Source organism: Pinus tabuliformis, chromosome 9 (assembly GCF_031772625.1).
Source record: "Pinus tabuliformis cultivar Carrire ecotype Pingquan chromosome 9, CPIR1, whole genome shotgun sequence".
NCBI classification, from domain to species: domain Eukaryota; kingdom Viridiplantae; phylum Streptophyta; class Pinopsida; order Pinales; family Pinaceae; genus Pinus; species Pinus tabuliformis.
The window spans coordinates 1,271,258,594-1,271,286,395 of record NC_142307.1 but is presented as its reverse complement, the minus strand read 5'-3'; the positions used below and the strand labels follow the sequence as shown (position 1 = coordinate 1,271,286,395).

The window sequence follows — 27,802 nt, the reverse complement described above, 5'->3', positions numbered from 1 at the left end:
GAAGTCGAAAGTCTATTGTTGCTAGATCGAAGTGCTAGGTCGAAGTTGTTGCTGAAAGGTTATCATCTGCAAAAGAAAGGAAGGGTCGACTTAGTGATTGGAGGAAGTCTGTGTCTAGGTCAAGGAGTCTTGGATCATCTCGTGAAACTATTAAAGGAAGAGTTGTTCACTGGGTTTTCCCCTAGATAGGGGTTTTTCGTTGGTTGTCCGCCTACATCTGGTGTCTTTGATCTTCGTGTTATGGTTTTGGTAATTGCTTGATGAAGTAAGTTAAAAGAAGAACACAAGAAAGTTAATAAGAACATACGAATATCACAAGTAATTATCAACATAAAGAGAATATTTTTTCCTTTTTGATTCTCCAACACCTCCAAGGGACCTAGCCGACTTTGATCAAAGGGGGGAGCCAACTTGACACTTATGAGTGCAATAAATTCAAAGTTAATTTTCTTTTTCTTTTTTTTATTTTCATTGATGGAAATACCGACCATGGCTTCAATTTTCCAACACATTTTAGCTTCCTCACAAAGTTAGCTATCTCTTCATCTGAAATCTCATTGTCGCTGCAACTAGGGCTTGGCTTAGACTGTTGCCTGTTTTTCCCTGCCTTCTTGGATATCGTAAAAGTTGCTTTCCTTTTAGATGGATTCTCCTTCTCTGTTCTCATTTCCTAAGCTGTAAGTATTCCATGCAGCTCATCCATGCTGACATTTTCTAAATCTGATCTTTCTTCTAGCACTGAGACTTTGGCATCAAATCTCATTGGAAGTGATCTCAGTATTTTTCAGACAATTACTTTGGTTTCCATTTGTTCTCCCAACCCTTGTATGGCGTTTACTACATCATCAATCCAGAGAAAGTAAGATTCAATATTTTCATCTTCAGTTGCTCAAATTTTCCTCTGAAAGTCTGAAGCTTGGCCTCCTTGACCTTCTTGTCCCCTTCATATATATTTTGGAGCTTATCCCAGACTTCTTTCGCCGATTTGCAATGCATTACTTTAACATATACTGATTCTATTAAACCATTCAAAATAGAACTCATGGCTTTAGCATTACTATCATAAAGCTTCTTACCTGCATCATCTGATGGATGAGTCGAGGGTTCTTTATAACCAGTCATTACGGATTGCCATACATCATACCATTGTGCCTACACATACACTTTCATCCTTCCACTCCAAAGCGCATAATTTTGTACATTAAATACCGAATCTTCGATCTTTGTGCACCAGGCTTTTATCCTTCCACTCCAAAGCGCATATTTTTTTCCATTAAATACTAGAACTTCGATCTTTGTGCACTCCATGATCTCCCTTCTAGTGGTTAAACTGCTTGTGAAGGAACCGGATCTAATACCAATTGTTGGAAATACTGAGAGCGGGGTGAATCAGTATTTCTTATCAATTAGTAAATTATTAATTTCTTTCAGAGCATTAACAATAAGTAAAACATCAAAACAACAGTGCACAAGAGACTTTTTAGGTGGAAACCCTTCTGGGAGAGAAACCACCAAATGTTTTTTTAATATTTTATGAGTACAAAATATGTTTCAACTCCAACTGAAATGGATACCCCAACTCCATAGTACTCTAGAAAAGTGTTCAAGTTTATCAGGTAACTCCAACTCCTAAAAGGTTGCTCTTGCACCCTAGTTTACCAAATCCTACTAGAAGGATGCTCCAATGCCCTGGTTTTATCAGCTACAACTAATAGGATGCTCCAAAACCCTACAAGCTCCAACTTTCCCTAGCACCACCCTACCACCCTGAAGTATTTTCAGGCTAAAACTTGAAGGAGACTTCACTCTCCTACCTTGCACCACCCAACCACCATGAATAAGATAATAAAATGGATAAACAGTTGTGGGCTCCCATACCAAGGATAATGACCCACTTACAAGGATATTCAATGAAACCCTTACTGCTAAACAAAACCAGACTTTTTCAACTGTTGCAAACTGATGTGACAATGAAACCCTTGGACAATGTATTTTAGATGTGCTGATGAAAAATGACCCTTGCCTGATGCTTGTCTTAGTTGTTGAAGATGAAAAATCTGTGAAAATTTACTGTAGCCTAGAATACGATCTGTGCAATTGCATGTCTCAGTGTTCAATACGTAGTGCAATACAACTCCTCCATACTTCTCATACCAAAAGAGGATCCAAGCGTAAATTAACTTCTTAAGGTTAACTACTCTATCATTAACAGTATGGAAGAGATGCTACAAATGTTGAGTGATCAATCTTCAAATCTGCACAGATCTGTAGCCTAAACCTTTAGTAGTTGAGCCAGGACATCACTATAAAATTTCCTTAATAATTGCTTCTTTGAATTAGGATTTGATTACTCATAAAAATCATTATTTAGCGCTTTTGTTCTTTTTGTGAGAATCAAAAATAAGTTTCCAGAAGACTCCACATTTAGGCCACAGATCCTCAACAATTAGTGCGTATAGTCAGAGTTGACAGAGTAATTGTTTAGGCTCGTCTTCAATTTAGGGCTTGTCTCAATGCAAGATTTATCAAGGAAATACTACATAAGCTTAAATGGCAACTCAGAGTATGCCCTACCACAAGTTCGAACCCTCTCGGGTCTCCAACAATTCTTAGGACATCTTCAAATCTATATGGAATACACCCTCAACTAGTACCAAAATTGTTGCCAAATAAAGGTCAAACCTGTCTCTGAGATAGTTCTCAATATTCTTAGGCTAGTGTCTAAAGGGGCTTATCTCAAGATTGCCTTAGAAGCTAATCAAATTCTTCAATATAAAGCTTGAAGTCTCAGAATTCAAATATTGCACAGACCTGCCAATGAAACCTCAATGTACTACCCAAACAAAACATTTCAATAGCTCTCAGATCTTTGATTACGGCACGAGGTAGAGTGTTAAATAAACTCGGACTAGGGTTTGTTCCAAGGCTGAGCGAGTTCAGATCATGCTTGAATACTTGCTGCTTGGAGGCCAAATGGATAAACTTTGATCCAAGTGTAAAAGCCCCAAAGAAAAACTTCAAATAGGTTTCGATGGGAAGGTTGAATGGCCTCAGAACTTTAGTGAGTCCCCTTATCCAAAAAAAAACCGAAAACCTTGCTTCAAATCTTCAAAAAAATTTGCCCTAGTAGGTGCCGAAACTTCTAGAAATGAAAAGGACTTCAGATATCACATAGATTGTCCTTGAAGGAGAGACTAGTAAGCCTTGGAAAGAGTGCAAATATCCTCAGTTACCTACAACGAGATCCCAACCAAAAGAAAACAAGAAAATTCAAGATGAACACCTTCAAACCAGACCTCCTTCACTGATCTTCAGGACTACATAGGGTCACAGATGTATTCTTGCTTAAGATCAATGCCTTAGACACACAACTTGGAGGGTTAAAATAATCTCTATATATACAAGCGTGGAGGCCTTTTGGGAGGGAGGTCGACTTGCTTTTTGGAGGGGGATTTCGATTTTAAATTTCAAATTGTTAGAGCCAAAAACCCCTCCTTTAATAGAGACTGACATACACCTTTAATTTAATTTGAACTTTTAACCTGTCCACAAAGTATTTTAGCCATAAATATTTGATTTAATTCTTTAATGAAAGTCCCTCTTGGTTTCATTGATTGATTAATTTGTTGGCTAATGATAAATTGCCACATCATCTCCTTTAGGGAACTTTGACTGCGACAAGGGGGATTCGACCTTCTGAAGGGCATATCTTTCAAACCATGAGGAGCTACGAGGTGTGCCATATATCGTTAGAATCGGCATGACAAGGACCATCCAGTGAAGGTGATCTTGATCCCAAAAAAAATGTGATTTTCCATGTCATGTTTGTCAACAAAAGTAGGGCTTCTTCTGGTGCTGCTTGGGTTGACATCAATGACAACCACTTTCCAACACTTGTAGGCCTTTGAAGTCTCACTGTAACCTACAAATAAACACTTCAAGTTGGAGGGTTTAAACTTAGTGCTCTTTCTATTGGTGCATGGATATAAACTGGACAACCAAAGATATGGACATGACTCACCTCTAACTTTACACTAGTGAATGTCTCCTTTGGTGTCTTGTCCTCCAAGATCCTATGAGAACACTAGTTCTTGATGTATCCTGATGTGTTGCATGCCTCTACCCAGAGAAACATCGACAAGTCTTGGTCATGAATCATGGTCTTACCAACCCCTATGATGGATCAAGTCTCCTACTCTACAACCCTATTCTATTGTGGATTGTATAGAATAGACAACTCCCTCTTGATTCCTACCTCCCTATAGAAACCCTTAAACTCCTTAGAGGTACACTCACGCCCATTGTCTGATCTCAAGACTTTCAGCTTCTTCGTTGTATGGTGTTTGACTAGAGCTTTAAACTCCTAAAACCTGCTAAAGTCCTCATCCTTGGTCTTTAGGAGGTAGAACCAAATTTTTCAAGCGACATCATTAATGAATGAAGCTTCCTGAAGTTGATGCCACTTGCATTGATCAACAAACATTCAAATGCACTAGGTCTAGAATCTCCTTAGATCTATGCTCACTACTTGGGAAAGCGGCCTTGGCATGCTTGTCAAGCATGCACCCTCTACATATTCCATGCCACTCAATACTGAACTCTGGGAGCCCTGTTACTATCTCCCTCACAATATGCACTGCTCTATGATGCAGGTGCCCCATCCTCTTACGCCACAACTCACACAAGTTATCAATGTTATGAGTTAGACCTCAAACAAGTTCACCATGCAACTTGTGAAGATTACCTTCTCTAACTCCTATTACTTGAGCTATATGTAGGCAGAATTCCTTCAGCCTGATGAGGACGTGCTAGTTCTTGAACTAAATTGCAAAACCTTTATCCTCCACAACTGAAATTGAAAGCAAGTTATGTTATGTAACCATCTCACAAAATAGAAGAAAAGATAGATCAACGACTTAAAAATTAGCCTCTTCGAGGGAGCAACCTCCTTTACATTACATAAATGAACAATTCTTGGATGATCCAAATGATAAGACTTCATTAGTATATATAGGAGCCTAAGGGGTCACAATATAATCAAAGCCTACATAACAATAATAATGTAAGGGCACAACAATAAAAATAGGGGGCTACACTAAAAATAACAATAAGGGGAATACACTAGTATTATAGGGACCTAACATGCCCCTTTCCTTCAAAAAGGTGTTGTCCTCAACGCTTGGGTAGTTCTGGATGCTTCTGTATAAAATTTTCATCCTCCCATGTGGAATATTCAGCGGGTAAATTCTTCCACTTAATGAGATACTATGAAATTAATCGATTCCGTAACTGTCAAGTTCTTGTTTCTGTGACTGCTTCAGGCTCAAATATGATTTTTCCTTATTCGTCAAGTTCTGGCAACACTGTTTGAACTGGGTGCTTGTCACTGATAACCTTTTTTAAGCATGAAACATGGAAAACCAGGTGTACTCGGGAAGATGCAGGCAGCTCCAATTTGTATGCCATAGCACCAATCTTTTGCAACAACTTGTAAGGACCATAGTACTTGGGTGATAATTTATTACCCTTCTTAGCTTGCTTGAGGGACATTTGTTGTAGCCGTAAAAATACCCAGTTGCCTACATCAAAACATTTTTCATTGCGGTGCTGATCTACCTATTGTTTCATTCGATTTTGCGCCAAAGTGAGGCTATCCTTTGAGAGTTGGAGAACTTGTTGTTGATGCTCGATGTGATCTTCCATTGCTTGAACCTTAGAATTTTCTCTTAAATATGATGTCATGGATGGTGGATGATATCTGTAAAGTGCCAAAAATGGGGTCATTTTTGCTGCAATATGGAAGGAAGTGTTATACCACCATCCAGTAACCACTTGACCCATTATGTTTGTTTATCAAATACAAAGCCACAAAGATATCCTTCCAAACATTTATTCACTATCTCAGTTTGCCCGTCAGATCGAGGATGATAAGATGAGCTATGAGCTAATTGAGTACCAAGACAAGAAAAATTTTGTCCAAAAATTTCCAATGAAAATGGGAGCTCTGTCACTTATAATAATCTTTGGGTTTCCATGTAGATTTTGATTTGTTTCCATAAATGCAATAGCAACTACACTAGCTTTAAAAGGATGATATAATGCGCAAAAGTGTGCATACTTGGTAAATCTATCAACTACCATCATGATGACACTCTTTCCTTCAAACTTGGGTAAACCTGTGATAAAATCCATTGAGACCTCCTCCCAACGTTGACTTGGAATAGCTAGAGGTTGTAACAGACCCGAGGTCTTAATTGTCTCAACTTTATTTTGTTGGCAAACCAAACATTCTGCCACAAACTTCTGAATATCAGATTTAAGGTCATCCCTAAAAAATTCCTTCTTGACCCTGTGGTAAGTTTTTACAATCCTGAGTGTCCTCCTAAAGGGGAGGTGTGCAATTCCAAAAGAATCTTTTGCTTGAGTTGGGAATTCTTCCAAAGATATAAGTGATCTTTGTACCATAATGAATCACTTTTCCAGCTAATCTATCAGATGTACTGGGATCTTGTTGCAACTTTTGAATGAGTGTACACACCTCTTCGTCATTATTCCATTCATTCATCCCTTGCTTCGGTTATCCAATCAGGTTGGATAATAGAAATGGCACAAAGCAATGCTTCCACATCCTCATCCTTTCTTCTGAGTGCATCTGCAACAACATTTTGCTTCCCTTTTTTGTAGATGATTTCAAAGTCATAACCCAACATCTTTGTGACCCATTTTTGTTGCTCTTTTGAAGATAATCTTTATTCCAAAAAGTATTGAAAACTATCATAATCTGTTTTTACCTTAAAGTGTCTTCCCTTTAGGTAACGTTGACATTGTTTTACTGCATGTATAGCCAACATTTCCTTCTCATAAATAGGTTTGTGTAAATATTTTCCTTTGATTGGATGACTTTCAAAAGCAATGGGTCTTCCTTCTTGCATTAAAATAGCATCAATTTAATTCCCTGAGGCATCACATTCCACAATAAAGGTTTTTGTGAAGTCTGGTGTAGCTAAGACCGGTGCTTCGCATATTGCCTCTTTAAGATGTTTAAAAGCCTTAGTTGCTTCTGAAGTCAAAAAAAATGTATCTTTCTTCAGTAATGTTGTTAGAGGTGTTGTTATTCTCCCATAATTCTTAACAAACTTGTGATAACACCCTGTCAACCCGAGAAATCCTCGAAGATGCTTAATGTTTGTGGGAATTTTCCATTCCTTAATGGCTTTAATTTTGTTAGGGTCTACCTCAACACCTTCATGAGATACAATATGACCCAAATATTCCACCTCCTGTACTCCAAAGAAACATTTGGAGGTTTTTGCATATAATTGTTTCTCCTCCAATAGTTTGAGCACCCTGTCAACATGTTGAACATGATCCTTCCAAGACTTGTTGTAGATTAGTATATCATCAAAAAATACTATTACAAAATTTTCTAAGGAAGGGTTTGAAAATGGAATTCATCAAACCTTGAAATATGGAAGGTGCATTAGTAAGGCCAAAAGGCATGACCAAAAATTCATAATGACCCTCATGAGTTTTGAATGTTGTTTTCGGAATGTCTTCAGCCTTCATTCTAATTTGATGATATCCTGAATGAAGATCCAACTTGGTGAAGTAAATTGCTCCATGTAATTCATCCAATAAATCATCAATGACAAGAAATGGAAATTTATCTTTAATAGTGAGCTTGTTGAGCTCCCTATAATTTGGACACATACGCCATGATCCATCCTTCTTGTGCACCAATACTACTGGATCAAAGAAAGAACTTTGCCTAGGTTGAATTATACTAGCCTCTAGCATTTCTGCAACCATACGTTCAATTTCACTCTTTTGGGCATAGGGATATCCCTAAGGTCTAATGTTTGGAGGAACACTTCCTGGAATCAAATGAATAACATGATCATGATCATGAATAGGTGGGAGGCCTTTGGGAGTCTCAAATACCTTGGAATGACTGTCCAAGATTTTTTGGAGATTTGTAGAAATAGATGATTTCAATGTTTGAACCTCTAGTGAGCATAAATGTGCAATTACGCCCCGTTGTTCTTTCTTCATAAGCTTTGTCATGCCATTAGAGCTTATTATTTTTCCTGGCTTCCCTACGATACCCCTTAATTCAACTTCCTTTCCTTCCCAAAAAAAATATCTAGAAAAGTTCTTTAAAATTAAAAGCTATCATTCCAAAGATTGTAACCATTGGACTCCCAGTACAACAGCAGCACCACCCAATGGAATGGAAAGCATTGGACTATTAAATAATAAATACATATTCCCCCATAGTTATCTTGATATTATGGCACTTTCTAGATAAATTTATAGTTCCTCCATTTGCAACCATCACTTGACACTCTGATGCTGGATATAGCAAGCAATTCAATTCCTTGGCTATTTTACAATGGATAAAATTATAAGTACTACCCGAATCAATCAGAACTATTTCCTTTTTCTTATTGATATATCCTTCTACCTTGAGAGTTTGAGGAGTGGTAATTCCTGACAATGCATTACAAGATATGGTCGGATTCATTTTTTCTTTTTCTGGGGTTGGTTCCTGGTGTATATCCTCCTCTTTTGATGTTTCTTGTTCCTTTTCTTCCTCCTCTTCACAATCTATGTAGAATAATTTCTTCTCAGCACACTTATGACCTTTAGTGTATTTGCTATCACAACTGTAACAAAGCCCTTTCTCTCTTTTTTCTTCCAATTATTGTGGTGTCAACCTTGTAGGTTGTGGAAGACTAGGAGCAGAAACACTTCCATCTTTATAGTTGTGAGTGGTAAACTTCCTTGTTGCCATATTTTTTCTTTCAACTTTTCTTACCACCCTGAATGCCTTCTCCAATGAATCAGATTCCCAAAGGCAAACCTCGTATTGGATGATATCCTTTAAAGTCCCTATGAAGACATCAATCCTATGCTCCTCTGGAATATTAGTTACCTTAATATTCAATTTTTGGAAATCTTCAATGTGCTCCACCATTGAACCCTTTTGTTTGAGATTTATCAATTGGCTAAAGAAGGTGTTGCTCTTTGTATTTTTATAATGTGCTATCATTTCCTCCGTAAAAATTGACCAGGTGACAAGTGGTTTACGAGAACAAAGCCATCTATACCATACAAATTGATTGGGTTCTAAGTATAAAGATGCATTACGTACCTTTTGTGAGGGTTGCACATCATGTAGATCAAAATATTGTTCCATTTATAGTATCCATGTTATCGGATCCTTGTCATCAAACTTCCTCATATCGATCTCTGGAATGTGGTAGGACTTCAATCCAAAATTAGAGTATCTAAAATCATGATTAAAATTCATTTTGTTCTCATCATGAGTTTCATGGAATACATTGTCGCTATTAGGAAGCATTTCTTGTAGCAACTTTGTCAAACCTTCCTTCAAACCTTTTATTTCTGCTTTTAAACCATCCTTCAAACCTTCCATTTTTTATTCTAAAGAATCCATGTTCCCTTTTAAACCATCCATCTTAACATTCATCATCGCTTCCAATTCATTTTTGGTTACTCTTTGTGAGAGTGAAATTTGTTGCACTTGGTCTCATAATTTTGATATATCATGTTGCATTTCTTCCTCTTCTTCATGCATCATAAAAGAGCTTTTTGGTTGCTTACTATGTGTGTCCATTTTTTTGTTTCGAGGCATTTTGGAATCAAACAATGATATCTATGCTTCTCTATGCCCTTTGAATCACTTCAAACTAATTTTTCAAACAAAAGTTATGCAAAATTTAAAAAAATTACACACATTTTTCTTGTTTTTTAGGAGCTCGATATTGAAACTGTTGTATCTCTGTAATTTTGTATCTCCAAGGTCTAAACTTTTGCTCTGTGTAGCCCTCTGAGTCTTCTTTCCAACTCCACAAGCCAGACCGAGATTGAATTCTTCAAGAAAGAGTTATGCCCAATCTCCCACGATGACTTGATTATTCACTAGTTCAATAGAGCGAACTTGTACGGAGTGCCACACGTCACTGTTTCGACCTTCGAGCTTGAAAATAATACACAAAAAACTATAGTATGTGCACTTTCAAACACTTTTATGAAATTCAAATCCGATGTTCAAAGAGAAAGTTATGACGATTTTCCCTAGGTCACCTGTTCGAGATTGAATTCTAGAGCTTGCAAAAACCCTAACTTCCTTGGATAATATCTCTAAAAATATAGTGAACCAAGATCTGAAATTCATACACAAAGTTCACCAATATTTCGGCTCCACGTGGTTGCAATTTCAACTTTTGAAGCCTCGTAGAAAAAAAAGTTATAGTGAAAATGCCAATATGACATGTTTGAAGAAGCGAAACCCTAGAATCCAAAGCTCTGATACCAAATGTTATGCAACCAGCTCACAAAATAGAAGAAAAGATAGATCAACGACTTAAAAATTAACCTCTTCAAGGAAGCAACCTCCTTACATTTACATAAATGAACAATTCTTGGATGATTCAAATGATAAGACCTCCTTGGTATATATAGGAGTCTAAGGGGTCACAATATAATCAGAGCCTACATAACAATAATAATGTAAGGGAACAATAATAACAATAGTGGGCTTCTATGGGGCACAACAATAACAACATGGGGGATACATGAGCACAACAATAACAATAGGGGGCTACACTATCAATAACAATAAGGGTAATACACTAGTATTATAAGGATCTAACAAGTTCTTTCTAAGACTTGGAACAAACAAGGCATCATCAAAATCTAAATAGTAACCTGACTCAAGTTAGAAGGGAATAGTACCAACTCTTGCAACTACATACTTGGCATCATCACCAAGCTCAGCCTGCACTATAAGCGTTGTATGTTAAACTAGAAAATTTAAATAACTATCAAACTTATATCATATGATAGAAATGCACCACCGTCCACAGACCACACATTCCTAGGAACCGTGTTGGTAGAAAGTCAAGATACCATGGAGAAATCCTTCTCGAACTTGGCAACAAGCTCATTCATCCAGTTTTTGCAAAGGTTGCTACCTACCTCTATGCCTACTTACCTATACCCTTCTATTTTTCTAAACACTATGATGCATAATGACCATGTTTATGACAAAGAAGGTGTTCAAATTTACTCGTCCTTTCCTTACTACAAGGATGACTCCTCATTCTTTCCTTGCCCTTGCTAGGTCATTTACCTCTACATTTATTTGCCTGACCAAATGGGCCTAGACTCTTGTCACCACCCTTCTTGTCGACCTTTGACTCTATTTGAGTCGCCCCCTAGATACAATCATCTCACAACCTTTCAATGTTAAGAAGGTTCTCACGAGGACAAATAGCTTTGACCATGAAGTTGGGAATCCATTTAGTGCCATGTTCACCAACTCTGCATCTACAATATTCTCCCCATTTGCTACAAGTTGATCAAGAATCTACATGATCTTCATAAGGTAATTGGTAATTGAATCTGATATGTTCATCTTTATGGATCTAGGTTTGTTTCGCAATATCATCATTTGTTTATGTTCTCACTCTGGTATAGGCCAATCAAGGTATCGAACATTTCTTTTGTCACCTTCTTCTTGAATATATGAGGGATCAGTGGACCAATTATGGAATCCATGATTCTCTGCTTGGACTTCACTTCCTTCTTGTAAGCTGCGAACTATTGTGGATCTGTAAATGAACGCACAACATCCTTAGCAATATCCCAAAGATCATTCTCTTTTAATAATAGCATAACCCTCACTTTCCATGACAAGAAATTTAAGGTTCCATCCAATCTATCCTCGAACTTAAGTCTAGCTGAGGCCAACCCTGAGATGTAATGCAGTAATGCACAAACTCCAAAATTTGAAAATTAATCCTTAAAAAAAATATTGAAACCCTCTTACTACTAGTCCTTTCTAGCAATTATTCTCTACTATAAATACTTGGGAATCTCAATTAAAGAAAAAAACTCTAATGCCATAAATAATTTTCAACTAAGTGACTTCTATCCTAATGTTCTCTCAAATAACTCAAAAACATAATTATTTAATAGCAGAAAATTTAAAAAAATCAGTCACATAGTAGTTGAAAAATGAACAGGAGAAGAAAAAAAACATAAACTCAAGGATGTCTCCTTCTAATCAACTTTCCATTCCTTTGATCAAAGCTTACAAAGTGAACTCTATAGCCTGCTTGAACTAGTTGTTGTACAACCAATAAAATCGCCTTAAATAGCAATGTACAACCTGTATAAGATGTTGAAGAATGTAACTAGTTTCGGTCTTCATAGATGTCATTTGACTCATGTAAAGATTTAAATATTATTTGGAGAAAGAAAATGATGTAAAAAATAAGATAAAATTATTTTTGGAGCATGGGCTTCATGCTCAAGTTATTTGTCATTAGGTCTCCTAGGTTTATCATGAGTCAAAGAGTCATTGTTATTGTAAAAATACCCTTTTGGGCATTTGTATCATTGAAATAAAAATTATTTTGTATATGGAAATGTCTAGAAGGCTCCTAAGAACCAAGTCAGCCAGCCTACATGAAGTCAGCCTTGTGAGGGATGTTTGAGCCCTAAGAAAGGCTATATAAAGGGAGGATTCGACATCAATTGTGACACAATCAAGGAAGCACATTCTTGGTTTGATCTGCAATTGAAGAAGGAATGTGAGGGTCATAGAAGACAAAGGAAGGCTAGCGAAGAAGGAAGAGGCTCTAGAATTAAGCGAAGGTCTGAAATCTTGCCATATATTGCTCACACATGGAAATACCCTAGGGTTTCTAGGGTTACCTCAAGTCCAAAACTACAAAAGATGTTCCAGGCTGCTTTGGCAAGGACAAAAGGCTAGAAGAGCCTTCATCTTGGAGAAGTCTTGCTTCGCTACCCTTGGAGGTCTTGTCTTGCATTGCAGAAGAGAAGATTGGTTGGTTGACTTGGTTCTTGGTGGCAACTTGGGTCTAGGGTTTGGTCTTCGAAGTCTCCTTTGAAGTTGATTCTATGAGAAGAGGAGTTCTTTCTGGGTTTTCCCCTTGGAGGGGTTTTGCCCTTGCTTGGAGAATAAGGTATGGGGAAGGTGCACACTACCCAAGGATCAACCCAACTCTTTAGGATGGTTAGATTTGCTCAAGGTGGTTGTCCACGGTGGCTACAAAACAGAAATCAGAATTGGTGATTGGTAGGATTTGGCGAGAGGTGGAAAAGACTTAGATGAGGCTAGTGGAATGAGTTCCTCCCTATAGATCAACAACTCCTGCAACAATACATATTCATTTCTTCATTTATGCACAACTTTATGTAAATGTGGAAAAGATGAGTTGAATTTGAGAAATTGGTTTATTGATGGCTAATGGATTAAATCTATGGAATGGAATGCTTTCTATATCTTGTGTTCATAGTGTATGGTTGTGATCTTTCTATTTTGGCATTTATTTGATGATAATAAACAAGAAGAAAAATATAAATCACAAATAATTGTCATGAATGGAAAAGTGAATTATTATGCTGCCCTAATAAACTTTCCAACATGGTATCAGAGCTAAGGACAAAATTATAGGCAACTAGAAGATTGCTGGAAGGGTTTTTCATTGCTCCAAGAAGCCAAAAAGAATAGACTATCTAGAAGGTCGAATTGTTTTAATACAAGACCAAGGAACAACAAAAGGTTAAATGTGGGATCAAAGGAAATAATAAACACTTAAATGCCATTGTATTTTGGTTTGATGGTTTCAGATCCATCTCATAGCATCAAGAGTCGTTTTGAAGGGCTAATCTATACATGGAAGAAGGCTTATATTCTGAGTTGTCCTTGTAAGATTTGGTGACAAGATCGGGTCACACTTATTATAAAGATTGCAGAAAAATCGTGGGTCTTGTAGTGAACTGTTTGGAGGGGTCGAACAGCCTTAAATAAGTTCAGATTGGGACTGTTAAGCCAGCAAAGAAGTATCCTCAATGAAAATAAAGGACTGCAGTAGTGGAAAATATATTTAGGATTGTTTATGAGATCTTTGCGAACCCTAACCACAAGGTCGAGGTCACTATGCAAACATCAGAAACATTGAGAAGCTTTGATAAGATAGGCCGAGACCTATAACCTCATGTCTTGTGAAATTCAAGGTTAATAAGTGACCTTACAATCAAGCAAAGTAAGGCAACTTGTAAGACCGCAGATTGAAGAGGCATTTCAAGCCTAACTTCAAGGTTTTTATAGTGACTGTGAGAAGCCCTAGTTGGAGGGTTGAAGTCTTAAGAAAGGCTTCAATAGTATCAAGATTTAAATACCAAAAATAGGTACCAGACCTGTTGGTAAAGGCAACGAAATAAGTCCTTGAATTGTTTGAAGCTTGAAGCAGTAGTAGAACTCTTATTTAAGAACCTGTAACCACCTATAGGATACCCTTACCAAAAAAAAGCACTTTCGCTCAGGAAAAGAATATTCTTATTTGGCATTTTAAAGATCGTTGGAAGGCAAACTTTGGCTTTAGTGGAAGCATCAAGAATTTGAAATCTAGAGGAAGGCTTCGATGCAGCTTACAGTGATATTGTAAGACAAAGGTATGCAGTCCTTGTCTATAAGGTATGTATGATTTCTAAATGTTCATTTGTAAATTTTTTGCAAAAGGGTATGCATAAAGTATTAGGTTTTTGTTGCACATTTTGTTTTTAGGGTTTGTAGACCTCATTTTGTTGAAGGTTTGTGGGTATCTAGGATTATAAACCCTAGATGGAATTGGATTAGAAAACCCTAGTAAACCCTAACCCTAATCTGTTTGTTCCCTCATAGAAACCCTAACTCTTGACTTTTAGGGTTTACAAACTATCTAAGGCATATGGTAAACTTGAGCAAGGGTGGAATTGAACTCTAGGATATGACATCGAAACCCTAGGGTTGATGTTTCTATGAGAAATATCAAAGGAATTTAGGGTTTGTGTCTAAGAATCCTAGGATAATGCCCTCTATAAAAAACATGAAACCCTAGGCCGTTATCATGCTCTTCTTGTACTTGTATTTTGATTGGTCGTACTTGTCAGTGAATGATGCAGGTACATATTGAAGAAAGCAAAATGAGAAGGATGGACTAGCAAAGTAGTCCTTGTGCTTGTTAATAATAAGCATGATGGAAGGAAAGAACTGTAAGGACCCTAAAGAAACTAGCGCTAACAAGTTCATTAAAGGAGTAAGCATGTATGATTATTTAGTATGGCGTCATAGATAGAAGCATAGGATAGTAGCATATTTAAAGTCTACTTGTTTGAATTACTTGAAATCATCTAGTCCTTTAAGACTAAAAATTTTGGGGACCATTCTGCATAAGTGTTCATCCATGATTCCATACACTATCTAACATTATGTTAGAGGAAGTCATTTTGCTAAAGTGGATCATCATGATACTGTAAGAGTCATCATCTTAGAAGGCTCTTGAAAGAAGCATTATGACAAGACTTGTATATATTCCATATTATATGGAAACAATACTCTGAAAAGGGTGAAGGAATGCAGTTGGTCAAGTTGCAGGCTCATTGTGAAAGACATGTAGCTAGATGATTGTGTGAAAGATTAGGAATGTGTGTTTAAAAGTAACCTTTGAGTAGGATTCATATAGTCCTGGAAGAAAGGTTAGTCACATGCATAGTGAATCTTTCATTTGGCTATATGATGCCTAGGAAGATGAATTTGACTTACTATGGATGGATAAAGAATATTAAGACTTTCTCGCTAGAATATATGTATATATTAGTAATCAACATCTAGTATAGTCTCCGAAAGAGAATGGTAACTTGGTAATCAAGTTCAATCCTTGGGAAATCTGTTGCATGAACGTAGAATCGTAAGGAGATGGACCTTGAAGATGTTGATGATGAGAAAGTTGTCATAATGTCTAATGTTAATATTTATTGTTCGTTATCTGGTTAACATATTGTTTTTCTACCTGGAAGAATGTTGCAGGATGACAGTTGTTAAAATTGGCAACTAGGGAAAAACTTCATGTGGGTCATCTTACTCATGGCTGATAATATTTTTATTAGATTCCTCTCGTTGAGAAGTGTAGGATTGATATAAAGATCATCCGATTCCGATAAGTATTCATGGAGATATGAATTTATTTTGATTATGGAATTATTATCAAGACAACCTACAACTTATGTAGGCTCAGAAACCCAACAGTCGCATCTATTCAAACACCAACGTTGTGTATAAATACAAGAGGACTTTTCCTCATTTGGACTCACTCATCTCATCACATCTCTCTCTCTCTACTGCGCAGAAAAGAGTCTCTTCTCTACTGCGCAGAAAAGGGTCTCTCCCTCACACATGTGAAGCTAGAAGCTGCTGAAACTGAAGCTGCAACTGCAGAAGTAAAGATTGACCTGCATGGACTAGAAGATCTCCTCATCTGAACTGTGTTGTAGGTTCATCTAAACCTCCTCTGAAAGCTGCAACTGTTGGTGGTGGAATCAAGTCAATCTGATGGACAGTTTGCAAGATATCGACTGCCCTAGTTTGAAGGAAGCTGCTGAAACTGAAACTGCAACCGCAGAAGTGAAGTTTGACCTGCGGGGACTAGAAGATCTCCTCATTTGAACTGTGTTGTAGGTTCATCTGAACCTCCTCTGGAAGCCGCAACTTTTGGTGGTGGAATCAAGCCAATCCGACGGTCGGTTTGTGAGATATCGTCTGCCCTAGTTTGATGATGAAGTCACTAATGCTGATGCTGCTGATCTAGGGTTTGCTACTGCTGATATAAATCAGATTTATTGTACTATTCTCTTCGCTGAATTATTGAAGATAAAAGAAGATTTGATCAAATGGTTCCCCACACATTGTGGGGTTTGTCCCTGGCTAGCCGCCACATCTTGTGTCTCTTGTCTTGGCTTGTTTTCTGTCGATCGTTTAATGTTCTATCTGCACTTTACTTTATGTACATGTGATTGCTAATCTGTGGAATATAATAAGGAATAGAAGTAAACTATTATAAGCATAGAACATACCATATCTTAACATGGTATCAGAGCCGAGGTGAAGACAAAGCCCGAGCAAGAGCAAGAGCAATCACCGAAGAGAAGATTGGCAAGGCTATCCTAAAAGAACTATGGGGTCCTCAACACTCTTTCCTGCCGAAGACAAGCTCCATGAGAACGCTGACTATCACGGATGGAAGATGTCTATCGATCTAACCCTAGAACATCAAGGAGTGTTGGACCATGTAAGAGGCAATATTGTTGAGCCTCCATTAAATGCATCCGTTGTTGCCTAGAACAAATGGAAAAAGGGAGAAGTCAAAACAAAGAAGATCATCCAGGACTCTATCGACAAGCACTTGGTGGCCTACATCTCTGAACTGGACACCTCCAAGGAAATCTACGATAGACTGGTGAGTTTATTTAAAGTTAATGATGCAAATCAAGTTTTGTTTCTTAGAAATAACCTGAGGGAAACCAAGAAGGGTAAAGATGAGAGTATGCAAGCATACTTCTTAAGAATCACCGAGATCAAGAATGATGTCCTATCTATTGGGGAGACTATTACTGACGGAGAAATGGCACTCGTGACTCTTGGAGGATTACCATCCGAATGGTACGTGTTTAGGACTACTCTTCTGAACAATCATGTAATTCCTGGTTTCAAGGAATTAATGGCTAGATGCATTCAAGAAGAAACAAGGGTAGGAAAGCAAGAAATGCCCATGCCTAAAGGTCCTCCTGTTGCCTTTTCTTCTCATGCTAAGAAAAGAAATAATTCCGAGACTAAATCAAAAGGAAAGGCTGGACCTAAGGGTGGAAGAAAAGGATGATGTTACATCTGCGATAAAGCATGTCACTATGCAAGGGAGTGCCTTGATAGAAAGGACTCACACCGGAATGATGATCAAAATCCCTCTGATGACAATCAAAGGAATGACAAATTCAATAGCAAAGGTAAGAGGAGAGCTGGGAATCAAGGAAGAGGACAACCATTCAAGAAGGCTAGAAATTCCAGGATGTATTAAATGCACCTGACCTCAAAAAGAACCTGGTGTCCATCTCAGCAATGGAAGACAAAGGCTACAAGGTAACCTTCAGCGATGGCAAGGTACGTATATGAAAAAAAATGTTAAAGATGCCTTTACTCTTGGGTTTCGAGTTGATTCTTTATATCAGGTCGGTGGAAGTCCGCTAGGTGTCATGTCTTATGAAACATCTCTTTAGTCTGAACTTTGGCATCGGAGGTTTGCCCACCTTCATTATAAAGCTCTACTAGATGTAAGACAAATGGTGACAGGGATGCCCGAATTCCGAGTAGAGAAAGAAGGTGTATGTCTAGGATGTGCCGAAGGAAAGCTCAAAAGGGGACCATTCCCCTCAAGCCAAAGCAAGACCTCCGATATATTACAATTGGTTCACTCAAGCATATCTGAGGCTGGCATTCAGAGGGAGACTACTACACCACATACTCTAGAGCAGAATGGTGTGGCACCGTATGATTGTGGAAGGTGTCTCTATGGGTAGATGATGTAACAATGCATGATGTGGAAGAACTGATGGATCCTATTTATCCACCTGAGCCTTCCTCTTCCAGGAAGAGGCCTTCATGGCTTAGTGGGATACTTGATGATGCTGAAGGACATGCTGCACCCCGAGGAACCTTCCGTGAAAGTAAGAAACCTAACAGGTATCAGGGATACCTAACCATCATGAGCACGATTATACAAAATGAGCCTTCATCATTCTCAGATGTCGTCAAGCATCAAGTATGGAAGGATGCTATGACCATTATGGAGAATGATGTCTGGGAAGTAGTTCCCAGACCCTAGGACAAGACAATTGTTACTTCAAAATGGCTTTACAAGATAAAGCTGCAACAGATGGAAGTACAGAATAGTATAAGGCTCGTTTTGTTGCTCGTGATTTCTCCTAGAAGGAAGGTATAGACTATGATGTGATATTTGCACCTGTTGCCAGATATATGACCATCCACTCAATCATAGCCCTTGCGGCTTCACAAGGATGGTACCTACATCTTATGGATGTCAAGACCGCGTTCTTGCATGGTTCGATCAAAGAAGAGGTCTACGTGGAGCAATCCAAAGGATTTGAGATTTATGATCGAAAATCTCATGTGTGCGGGTTGAAGAAGGCTCTCTATGGGCTGAAGCAAGCACCCCGAGCATGGTATGAGAGGATCGATAGCTACTTGATGAAGCTGGGATTCACTAGGAGTGAAGCCAACCCTAACCTTTACTTTAAGGTTGAAGATGACAAGTCTCTCATACTGGTATTGTATGTGGATGACCTCTTTCTAACAGGTGCATACCCTCTCATTCACAAATGTAAGAGGGAGTTGGCTTTTGAATTTGAAATGAAGGACCTAGGACTGATGCACTATTTCCTAGGACTTGAAGTGTGGCAGAAGCCAAGGGAAATTTTCCTATCTCAAGGAAAATATGTGGTGAAGATTCTGAAAAGATTTGGTATGGTGGACTACAAGCCTGTGACTATCTCAAGGATCTTAACTTTCAGAAGTTATATGGTAGTGATGTCGGACGAGATTTGGGAAATTCCTCTGAGTTTCAAAAACTCATTCGCGTTGATGTTCTTGGTGAACCTCTGTCTGAACATATGTTTTGCAGTTAGCATTGTGAGCTCATATTTGGTTGAGCCTCACTAGATTGGTGCCAAGAATCTTCTGAGATGTCTTCAGGACACAATCTCTCATGGATTGAGATACACTGTCGGAGATATGAAACTGCATGATTATTCGAATGTTGATTAGGTAGGTAGTGTGGAGGATCACTGGAGCACTTTTAGTGTTGTTTCTATTTGGACTCTGCTTCGATATAATGAATGAGCAGGAAGCAGAAGTCAGTTGCCATAAGCACCGTCGAGACCGGATATATATCTATGAGTATGATCTCGTATGAAGCTGCCTGGTTGGGGAAGCTCTTCAGTGAGCTGTTTGAACACATACCACTATGATTCTTTGTAACAACCAGAGGTGGGATTCGATTATTGAGGAATCTCGTATTTGTCGATTGCTCCAGCAAATAGACATCATCTGGGATATGGTAAGTCGATGAGTAAGGAGGCTCCATCGCATTAAGATGATGTACAGGTCGATACACCTTGTCAAAGCCCCGAGGAAAGATCTAATCTGTGATTTTCCCAAACGACTTGGAGTCGTCAAGAAACCCTTGTATAAGGGTCCTGCATGTTTCATACATTAAGCTCTAGGAGCTCTGAGGGCTTGCTGTTCTTACTGGAGCAACATACGACCACAGTATGACTCACCCTCCCATGGTGGTGCGCACTGGAACAAGATGATTCGCTCTCTTGTGGGACAAGATAATTCGCTCTCTTGTGGAACAGGATGATTTGCTCTCCTGTGTAGCAAGATGATTAGTTCTCCTGTGAGGCCTAGATTGATGTGTTCTCCATGGCGATTGTAGCAGGATTGATGTGTTCTCCTGTGAGGCCTGGATTGATGTGTTCTCCATGGCGATTGTAGCAGGATTGATGTGTTCTCTTGTGAGGAGAGGATTGATTAGTTCTCCTGTCGAGGCATCCTACCCATGTAGTTTGGGACTCATGGGAAGTACCTCTCATTTCATCAATGAGCAGGGAAATGAAGTTAGGGACCAAAGTAGTACCGATGGACGCATCGTTGTATCTACCGTACTCCCTACGCTAGGATGACCTCCATTGATCTGGGATCAATGATACTGGTCTGGGACCAGTGGTAGGAGTTGTACCATACTATGACACTGACTTCGGGTCGGTTGAGACTAGTCTGGGACCAGTGGTACATACTCTGAGACTGACTTCGTGTCAGTGCAATACTGGTCTGGGACCAGTGAGAGTGGTACATACTATGACGCTGACTTCGGGTTAGTTGAGACTGGTCTGGGACCAGTGGTACACTCTCTGAGACTGCGATACTGGTCTGGGACCAGTGGTAGGAGTGGTACTTACTATGAAGCTGACTTTGGGTCGGTTGAGACTAGACTGGGACCAGTGGTACACACTCTAAGACTGACTTTGAGTCAGTGGAGGATGATACTGGTCTGGGACCAGTGGAGTTGTACTCGCTATGACACTGACTTCGGGTTGGTTGAGACTGGTCTGGGACCAGTGATACATACTATGAGACTAACTTTGAGTCAGTATGATACATCCTCCATAATCTCTTCTTCTTCATAATTCGGAAAAAAGCAAAGCAGAACAGAACAATGCAAGAGCAGAGCAGAACACGGCAGAACAATACAGATCAGTACAGGGCAAAACAAGACAAAGCAAAACAGGCAAAATAGAGCAAAACAGGGCAAGGGGCAGGCTGTACAGGGCAGTGCATTTGATGGATGAATAGTAACGACCGATAGACAGATTGCAGATGAAGTTCTCCTTAGTTGAGAGGGAATGTTAAAATTGGCAACTAGGGAAAAACTTCATGTGGGTCATCTTATTCATGGCTGATAATATTTTTATTAGATTCCGATTCCGATAAGTATTTATGGAGATATGAATTTATTTTGATTATGGAATTATTATCAAGCCGACCTACAACTCATGTAGGCTCAGAAGCCCAACAGTCGCATCTATTCAAACACCAATATTGTGTATAAATACAAGAGGACTTTTCCTCATTTGGACTCACTCATCTCATCACATCTCTCTCTCTCTACTATGCAGAAAAGAGTCTCTTCTCTATTGCGCAGAAAAGGGTCTCTCCCTCACACATGTGAAGCCGGAAGCTATTGAAACTGAAGCTGCAACTGCAGAAGTAAAGATTGACCTGCGTGGACTAGAAGATCTCCTCATCTGAACTGTGTTGTAGGTTCATCTAAACCTCCTCTGAAAGCCGCAACTTTTGGTGGTGGAATCAAGTCAATCCGACGGACGGTTTGCAAGATATCGACTGCCCTAGTTTGAAGGACGCTGCTGAAACTGAAACTGCAACTGCAAAAGTGAAGTTTGACCTGCGTGGACTAGAATATCTCCTCATCTGAACTGCGTTGTAGGTTCATCTGAACCTCCTCTAGAAGCCGCAACTTTTGGTGGTGGAATCAAGCCAATCCGACGATCGGTTTGTGAGATATCGTCTGCCCTAGTTTGATGATGAAGCCGCTAATGCTGATGCTGTTGATCTAGGGTTTGCTACTACTGATATAAATCAGATTTATTGTACTATTTCTCTCTGCTGAATTATTGAAGATAAAAGAAGATTTGATCAAAGGGTTTCCCCACACATTGTGGGGTTTGTCCCTGGCTAGCCGCCACATCTTGTGTCTCTTGTCTTGGCTTGTTTTCTGTCGATCGTTTAATGTTCTATCTGCACTTTACTTTATGTACATGTGATTGTTAATCTGTGGAATATAATAAGGAAAAGAAGTAAACTGTTATAAGCATAGAACATACCATATCTTAACAACAGTTGAGGCAAGTTCAACTATATGGAATGTATGAAGACTATTGAAGAAAGCTCAATACCTGGTATCTGGCAACGGTGAATTCAAGATGCACTCATCTTGGGATTAAAAGGTAGCAGTGCGAAAAGATAACCTGGAGGTCAAAGGAGATCACTTTGTTGAGGAAGCTATGATCAACTAGAAACTTGGAAAGGATCAATATAATGCCTTCATTGAAATTGACAAGTTGAAAGTGATGTGCAAGATTAATGACCTGGAACCTGTCACAAGATTGAAGAAGATGACTCCATGATACCTCGAAAAGAAGCAGGCTCAGTACGATGAGATGTAGAGAAAAGAGGGAGTCAAGCAGCTATGAAGAATTGGCAACTAATACTCTTATAAAGACAAGCTAGAAAGCTTGTGGATATGACTTCCCGATTAAAAAGGAAGTCAGGAATCTCCTCTAGATTTGAGAGGGAGTAAAGTAGTCTTCTTGAATAGCAGCAAGGATCTATTCTCAAGTAAAAAGGAGAATATGAATATCCTCTCTGGTTGAGAGGGAGAGATGTTGGACATCACATATGCATTCTCTACTTCATGTGTCAAGCACTTGACCAAGGCTAACCGTCGTAAGTCTAAATGAAGGCTTTGAAGAGAGACTGTTAGAGGATTTGATAAGCATTTGTGGTTTCCTTGAGGATAGAACATCCAAGAAAGGAAAGGGACTGACACTCTTTGAGGATGTGACAAGTATCCAAGATAAGAGTGAGCGAAGAGGACCGATATTCTTTGAGGATTCAGGGCCAAGAATCCAAGATAAGAATAGTCCTAAAAGGACATACTTTGTGAACATCCGGATGGGGTATGTGCCTTGTAGAGGTAGTGCGGTATCACATGTAAAGCCTCCCAACATAATGCTCTTGAATGAAGTAGAGCTTGTCTAGTTAGGCCTCAAAGACAATGTTGGTTGATCATAATGTTGATGCTTACAGTTGGCTTATCAATCCGACTCTTCTTATGAGAACTTTTCAAAGGGAGTATTGTCCTTGTACCGGTTGGACAATTATGAATACCTCCCTAGTTAAGAGGGAGTGTTGAAGAATGTAACTAGTTTCGGTCTTCATAATTGTCATTTGACTCATGTAATGATGTAAATATTATTTGGAGAAAGAAAATGATGTAAAGAATAAAAGAAAATTATTTTTGGAGCATGGGTTTCATGCTCAAGTTATTTGTCATTAGGTCTCCTAGATTTATCATGAGTGAAAGAGTCATTGTTATTGTAAAAAGACCCTTTCGGCCATTTGTATCGTTGAAAGAAAAATTATTTTGTATATGGAAATGTCTAGAAGGCTCCTAAGAACCAAGTCGGCCAGCCAATATGAAGTTGGTCTTGTGAGGGATATTTGAGCCCTAAGAAAGGCCATATAAAGGGAGGATTCGACCTCATTTGTGACATAATCAAGGAAGCACATTCTTGGTTCAATCTGCAGTTGAAGAAGGAATGTGAGGATCATAGAAGACAAAGGCTAGCAAAGAAGGAAGAGGCTCCAGAATTAAGCGAAGGTCTGAAATCTTGCCATCTATTGCTCACATGTGTGAGTATGCTAGGGTTTCTAGGGTTACCTCAGGTCTGAAACTACAAGAGATGTTGCAGGCTGCTTTGGCAAGGACGCAAGGCTAGAAGAGCCTTCATCTTGGAGAAGTTTTGCTTCGATACCCTTGGGGGTCTTGTCTTGCATTGCAGAAGAGAAGATTGGCTGGTTGACTTGGTTCTTGGTGGCAGCCTGGGTCTAGGGTTTGGTCTTGGAAGCCTCCTTTGAAGTTGATTCTATGATAAGAGAAGTTCTTTCAGGATTTTCTCTTGGAGGGGATTTTGCCCTGGCTTGGAGCCTATATCTTGTGTTATGGTTGTGATCTTTCTGTTTTGGCTTTTATTTGATGACAATAAACAAGAAGAAAATAAATCTCAAATAACTGTCATGAATGGAAAAGTGAATTATTATGCTGCCCTAATCAACTTTCCAACATAAGAGAGGGTACAGCTACAACAGTATGGCCTGCTTTATTTCTGCCTTTCCAAGACAAACTGCTCTCTCTCCTATCAATAGCCACAACACACTCAAGCAATCCACACAAGCCTGTGTATGGCCAAATCGAAAGGTGTATGGGCTGTGCATAATAAAAAGGCAGCTACAGCAATGGTACTACCTGTATGGCCTACTGGTATATTGTTGGTTTCTTTAGCAATCTGCTCTTCTTCTCCTTGAATGTACTCTTCTTTCTTCTAGCTCTCTTGCTTTTTTCTCATAAGAGATCGACTTCTCCTATCTTGTCCTCTTTACGTTTAGAGAGAGATAACTAATCTCCTCAAAAGTCAATCCTAGCTGCCACCTATCTCAATCATGAGATGTGCAGCTAAGATTAAATCAAGAGTTAAGTTACTAATATTTTAGAACATTTAAAACATTTCATTTAAATTCCGAAGACAAATTGACTTCAAAAACATAAGACTTTCACTTTTTTTTCAAGTGAAATTACAAGATGGAATTAGTGATCACCAAAGTGGTCACCAAAAAAATGTCTCGAATAACTTCTTGCACATTCACACTAAACCTGTGCAGGAAGTTGCTGCTCAAGCTACATTTCTCCACAATATTCACACTCTAGTATAGTGTGACTATGGCATCAAATATGTCCTTGACCAATTTCTTTTCCACCATGTGGGGGATCAAATGGTCTCTCACCAAATCAAGGGTAATTCTCTTTACTTTGGATACCTTCTGGTTTTGCTCAGCCAGTTATGTGGGATCAAAGGGGCAATCACCTTTCCTTCCACAAAAACCAAAAGATCAAAGTCCTCCAATAGACTCTGTAGTCTGCACTTCCACTAAAAATTGGTAGCAACCTCCAACATGTGACACTCTCGGAGACCAAAACTTGTCATGACTGCAGCTCCTAGTACACACCTAAGCTAAACAAATCAACCTGAAAAATTAAAATAAAACATAAAAATAAAATAATCAGATTAAATACTCCAATCACTATAGTACTCAGGGCGTCATTGCCTACAACCTCTCACTGATCTGCATCTCTTCAATTACAAATACTCATAGGCGTCACACCCATTGAAACCCTCTGACAATTCCCTCCAACAAAGCACTGATTTATCCATACAGAGATTCCTAGAAGATCTCAAAGGCACAACTCTAATATGAAGTTAAAATTTCGATACATGGTAAGTAGACATGCAAACTACAAACTGTAGGAAGTTGGATATTCAACGAACTCTCAAAACCATTGTTTGCATACTAGATCTACAAACACATAGCTAACTGAAAATATGCATAGCAGAAACTAGAAGAAATCTAATCTGATGTTAAATTTTCAATACATGGGAATTGGATATGCAAACTACAAACTGTAGGAAGTTGGATATTCAACGAACTCTCAAAATCATTTTTTGTATGCTAGATCTACAAACACATAGCTAACTGAAAATATGCATAACAGAAACTAGAAGAAATCTGTAGCACTCAAAATCACATATATTTTATTAATTGAAAGACAATCAATACAACGCTCAGCTCAAGTCTAAGGCTGTTGTGATTAATGACATTGTATAAGGGTTCTTCCAATGTATTCGCATCCATTTTTGACCATTCTTAGGTCGACGTTTTGGACCAAAGCAATGTGGTCTACACACATACCCGACTTCATCCCTTTCTAACACGCTGGGGCAGACCGCAGCGAAAATGGAACCCTGGTGGTCAGCACTTCAATTCATCAACCTCACCAATGAACAAGTCCCATTGGCATGTGTAACCTTTTAGAACGCTTCATTGAAAGGCGTATAACTAAAATATGTTGTCATGTTAATTAATATTTATCCCAAAAAAAGGTACACCTATGAAAATCAATCCTCACGAGCCCTGCAACATCGAAGAAATACTCCATTCTGTGTATGTGGCAAAGGATTTTAGTCTTCTTTAGACAAGCCAAAAAGAAGGAACTATTGAAAATGTACCTAAAAGGCACTATTCAAAATGTACTTTTAAAAAGAAGTCAAGAGGCACTCGACATATCGATTAACTTGAAAACCAATATAATGTTATCATGGAAATTCCAACTGTGCGTATGTCTGTGTGTAACCAAAAAAAAGGGTGGAACCTTGGGCGACATCCCACTTGGAATGTAAGTCGTGGATAATAAACCCTACCATTCGATACAGATTACAAAGGTTACAAGGTTCAGAGCACAATAACAGCAGGTATATCATCTAATTTAGATTATAGAAGTGATTGGCATGAGGTGATAATGAGAAGATCCATTAATTCTTACAGTCATGGAATTACAAACAGTACATGCTAGCCTAATAAGTTGCCACAGAAATTTTAGGGAAATTACAAAAGCCCAACGGTTTACAGCCCGTAAATACAATGAAAATCGATTGTTTATAATGGGAATTCGAGTGGTGACAATGCAAATGCAAGAAAGCAAAATAATCTATGCTATTGATTTGAAGAGAAGGACCTCTGATTTGACAATCCAAGGACGCTTGGACAACCTCCGTGGGACCGCACATATTGTGGGTGTAAAATCTTCATTTTTGTTATCGACCGAAAGCCAATGTAGACTCCTCAGGATCTCGTCCTTTCCGACAGAGCCGTCGATGTAATTCAGAATGGCTGCCATCGGCATTCATGACACACTCCTTTTAAGTTGCAAATAATCTACATAGTTTTAAGTTTAGAAACCGATGAATCTGTTGATTTATTTGATCGGATGGTACGGTATTCTGAGACTTAGCGGCCGGTTTCATGTTAGTAGCGGAGGTTTTAAAGATTTACAGGCATAAAACTTTGGAGTGTAGATTTTGTCGACTGGACTTACCGATATCATTAAGATTCCTTAGAAAAGAAAAAAGCAAAAAACGACATTATATGAGTTTACAATAATAATTGAGAAGAGGTGAGGTGTGATTGAGAATGTTATAAAACAATGAAAATGTAATCTCAAAACTATTTAATATAGAAGCTTTAATTGAGAAGAGGTGAGGTGCCATTGAGAATGTTATAAAACAATGAAAATGTAATCTCAAAACTATTTAACATAGAAGAGTTGTTTCGTTGTACTATTTAAGTACCATGGTATCTTTTATTAGAGTATATATATGTTATTATCAACCACATCTTCTAAGTAATGTGGTTTTCTTTTTTTAAGTATGGATAGGTATTTATATTATAAAAACAATTTACCTAAATTTTATGCGCATCTAACTTTATTTTGAGTATTTTTCTAAGAAAAGACGAGGAAGTAAGAAGCAATAATTCCCTTATTATCATATGTAATGTATTATCTTAAAGCTTATTGAGATATATTTTCAAAATGGCTACTTTTCCCTCTACAAGATTGTAGAGATTGTTTTTCCATAACAAACCATGGAATCGTCTCTCACAGTC

At 38.5% G+C, this 27,802-nt stretch overlaps 1 protein-coding gene across 6 annotated transcripts in view; it reads right to left on the bottom strand.

Moving 5' to 3' along the window:
- Positions 1–27,246, bottom strand: part of ENA (DnaJ/Hsp40 cysteine-rich domain superfamily protein) — an 84,770-nt gene extending 57,524 nt beyond the window's left edge. Inside the window, exon 1 of one of the 6 annotated variants that reach the window (XM_089439929.1) lies at positions 26,874–27,246. In XM_089439929.1, coding sequence (XP_089296055.1) covers positions 26,874–27,041 — 168 coding nt within the window. In that variant the 5' untranslated portion in view covers positions 27,042–27,246. The remainder of the gene's footprint in view (positions 1–26,873) is intronic. The other 5 variants (XM_089439932.1, XM_089439931.1, XM_089439930.1 and 2 more) reach the window with 5 other exon arrangements.
- Positions 27,247–27,802: the final 556 nt, after the last annotated feature.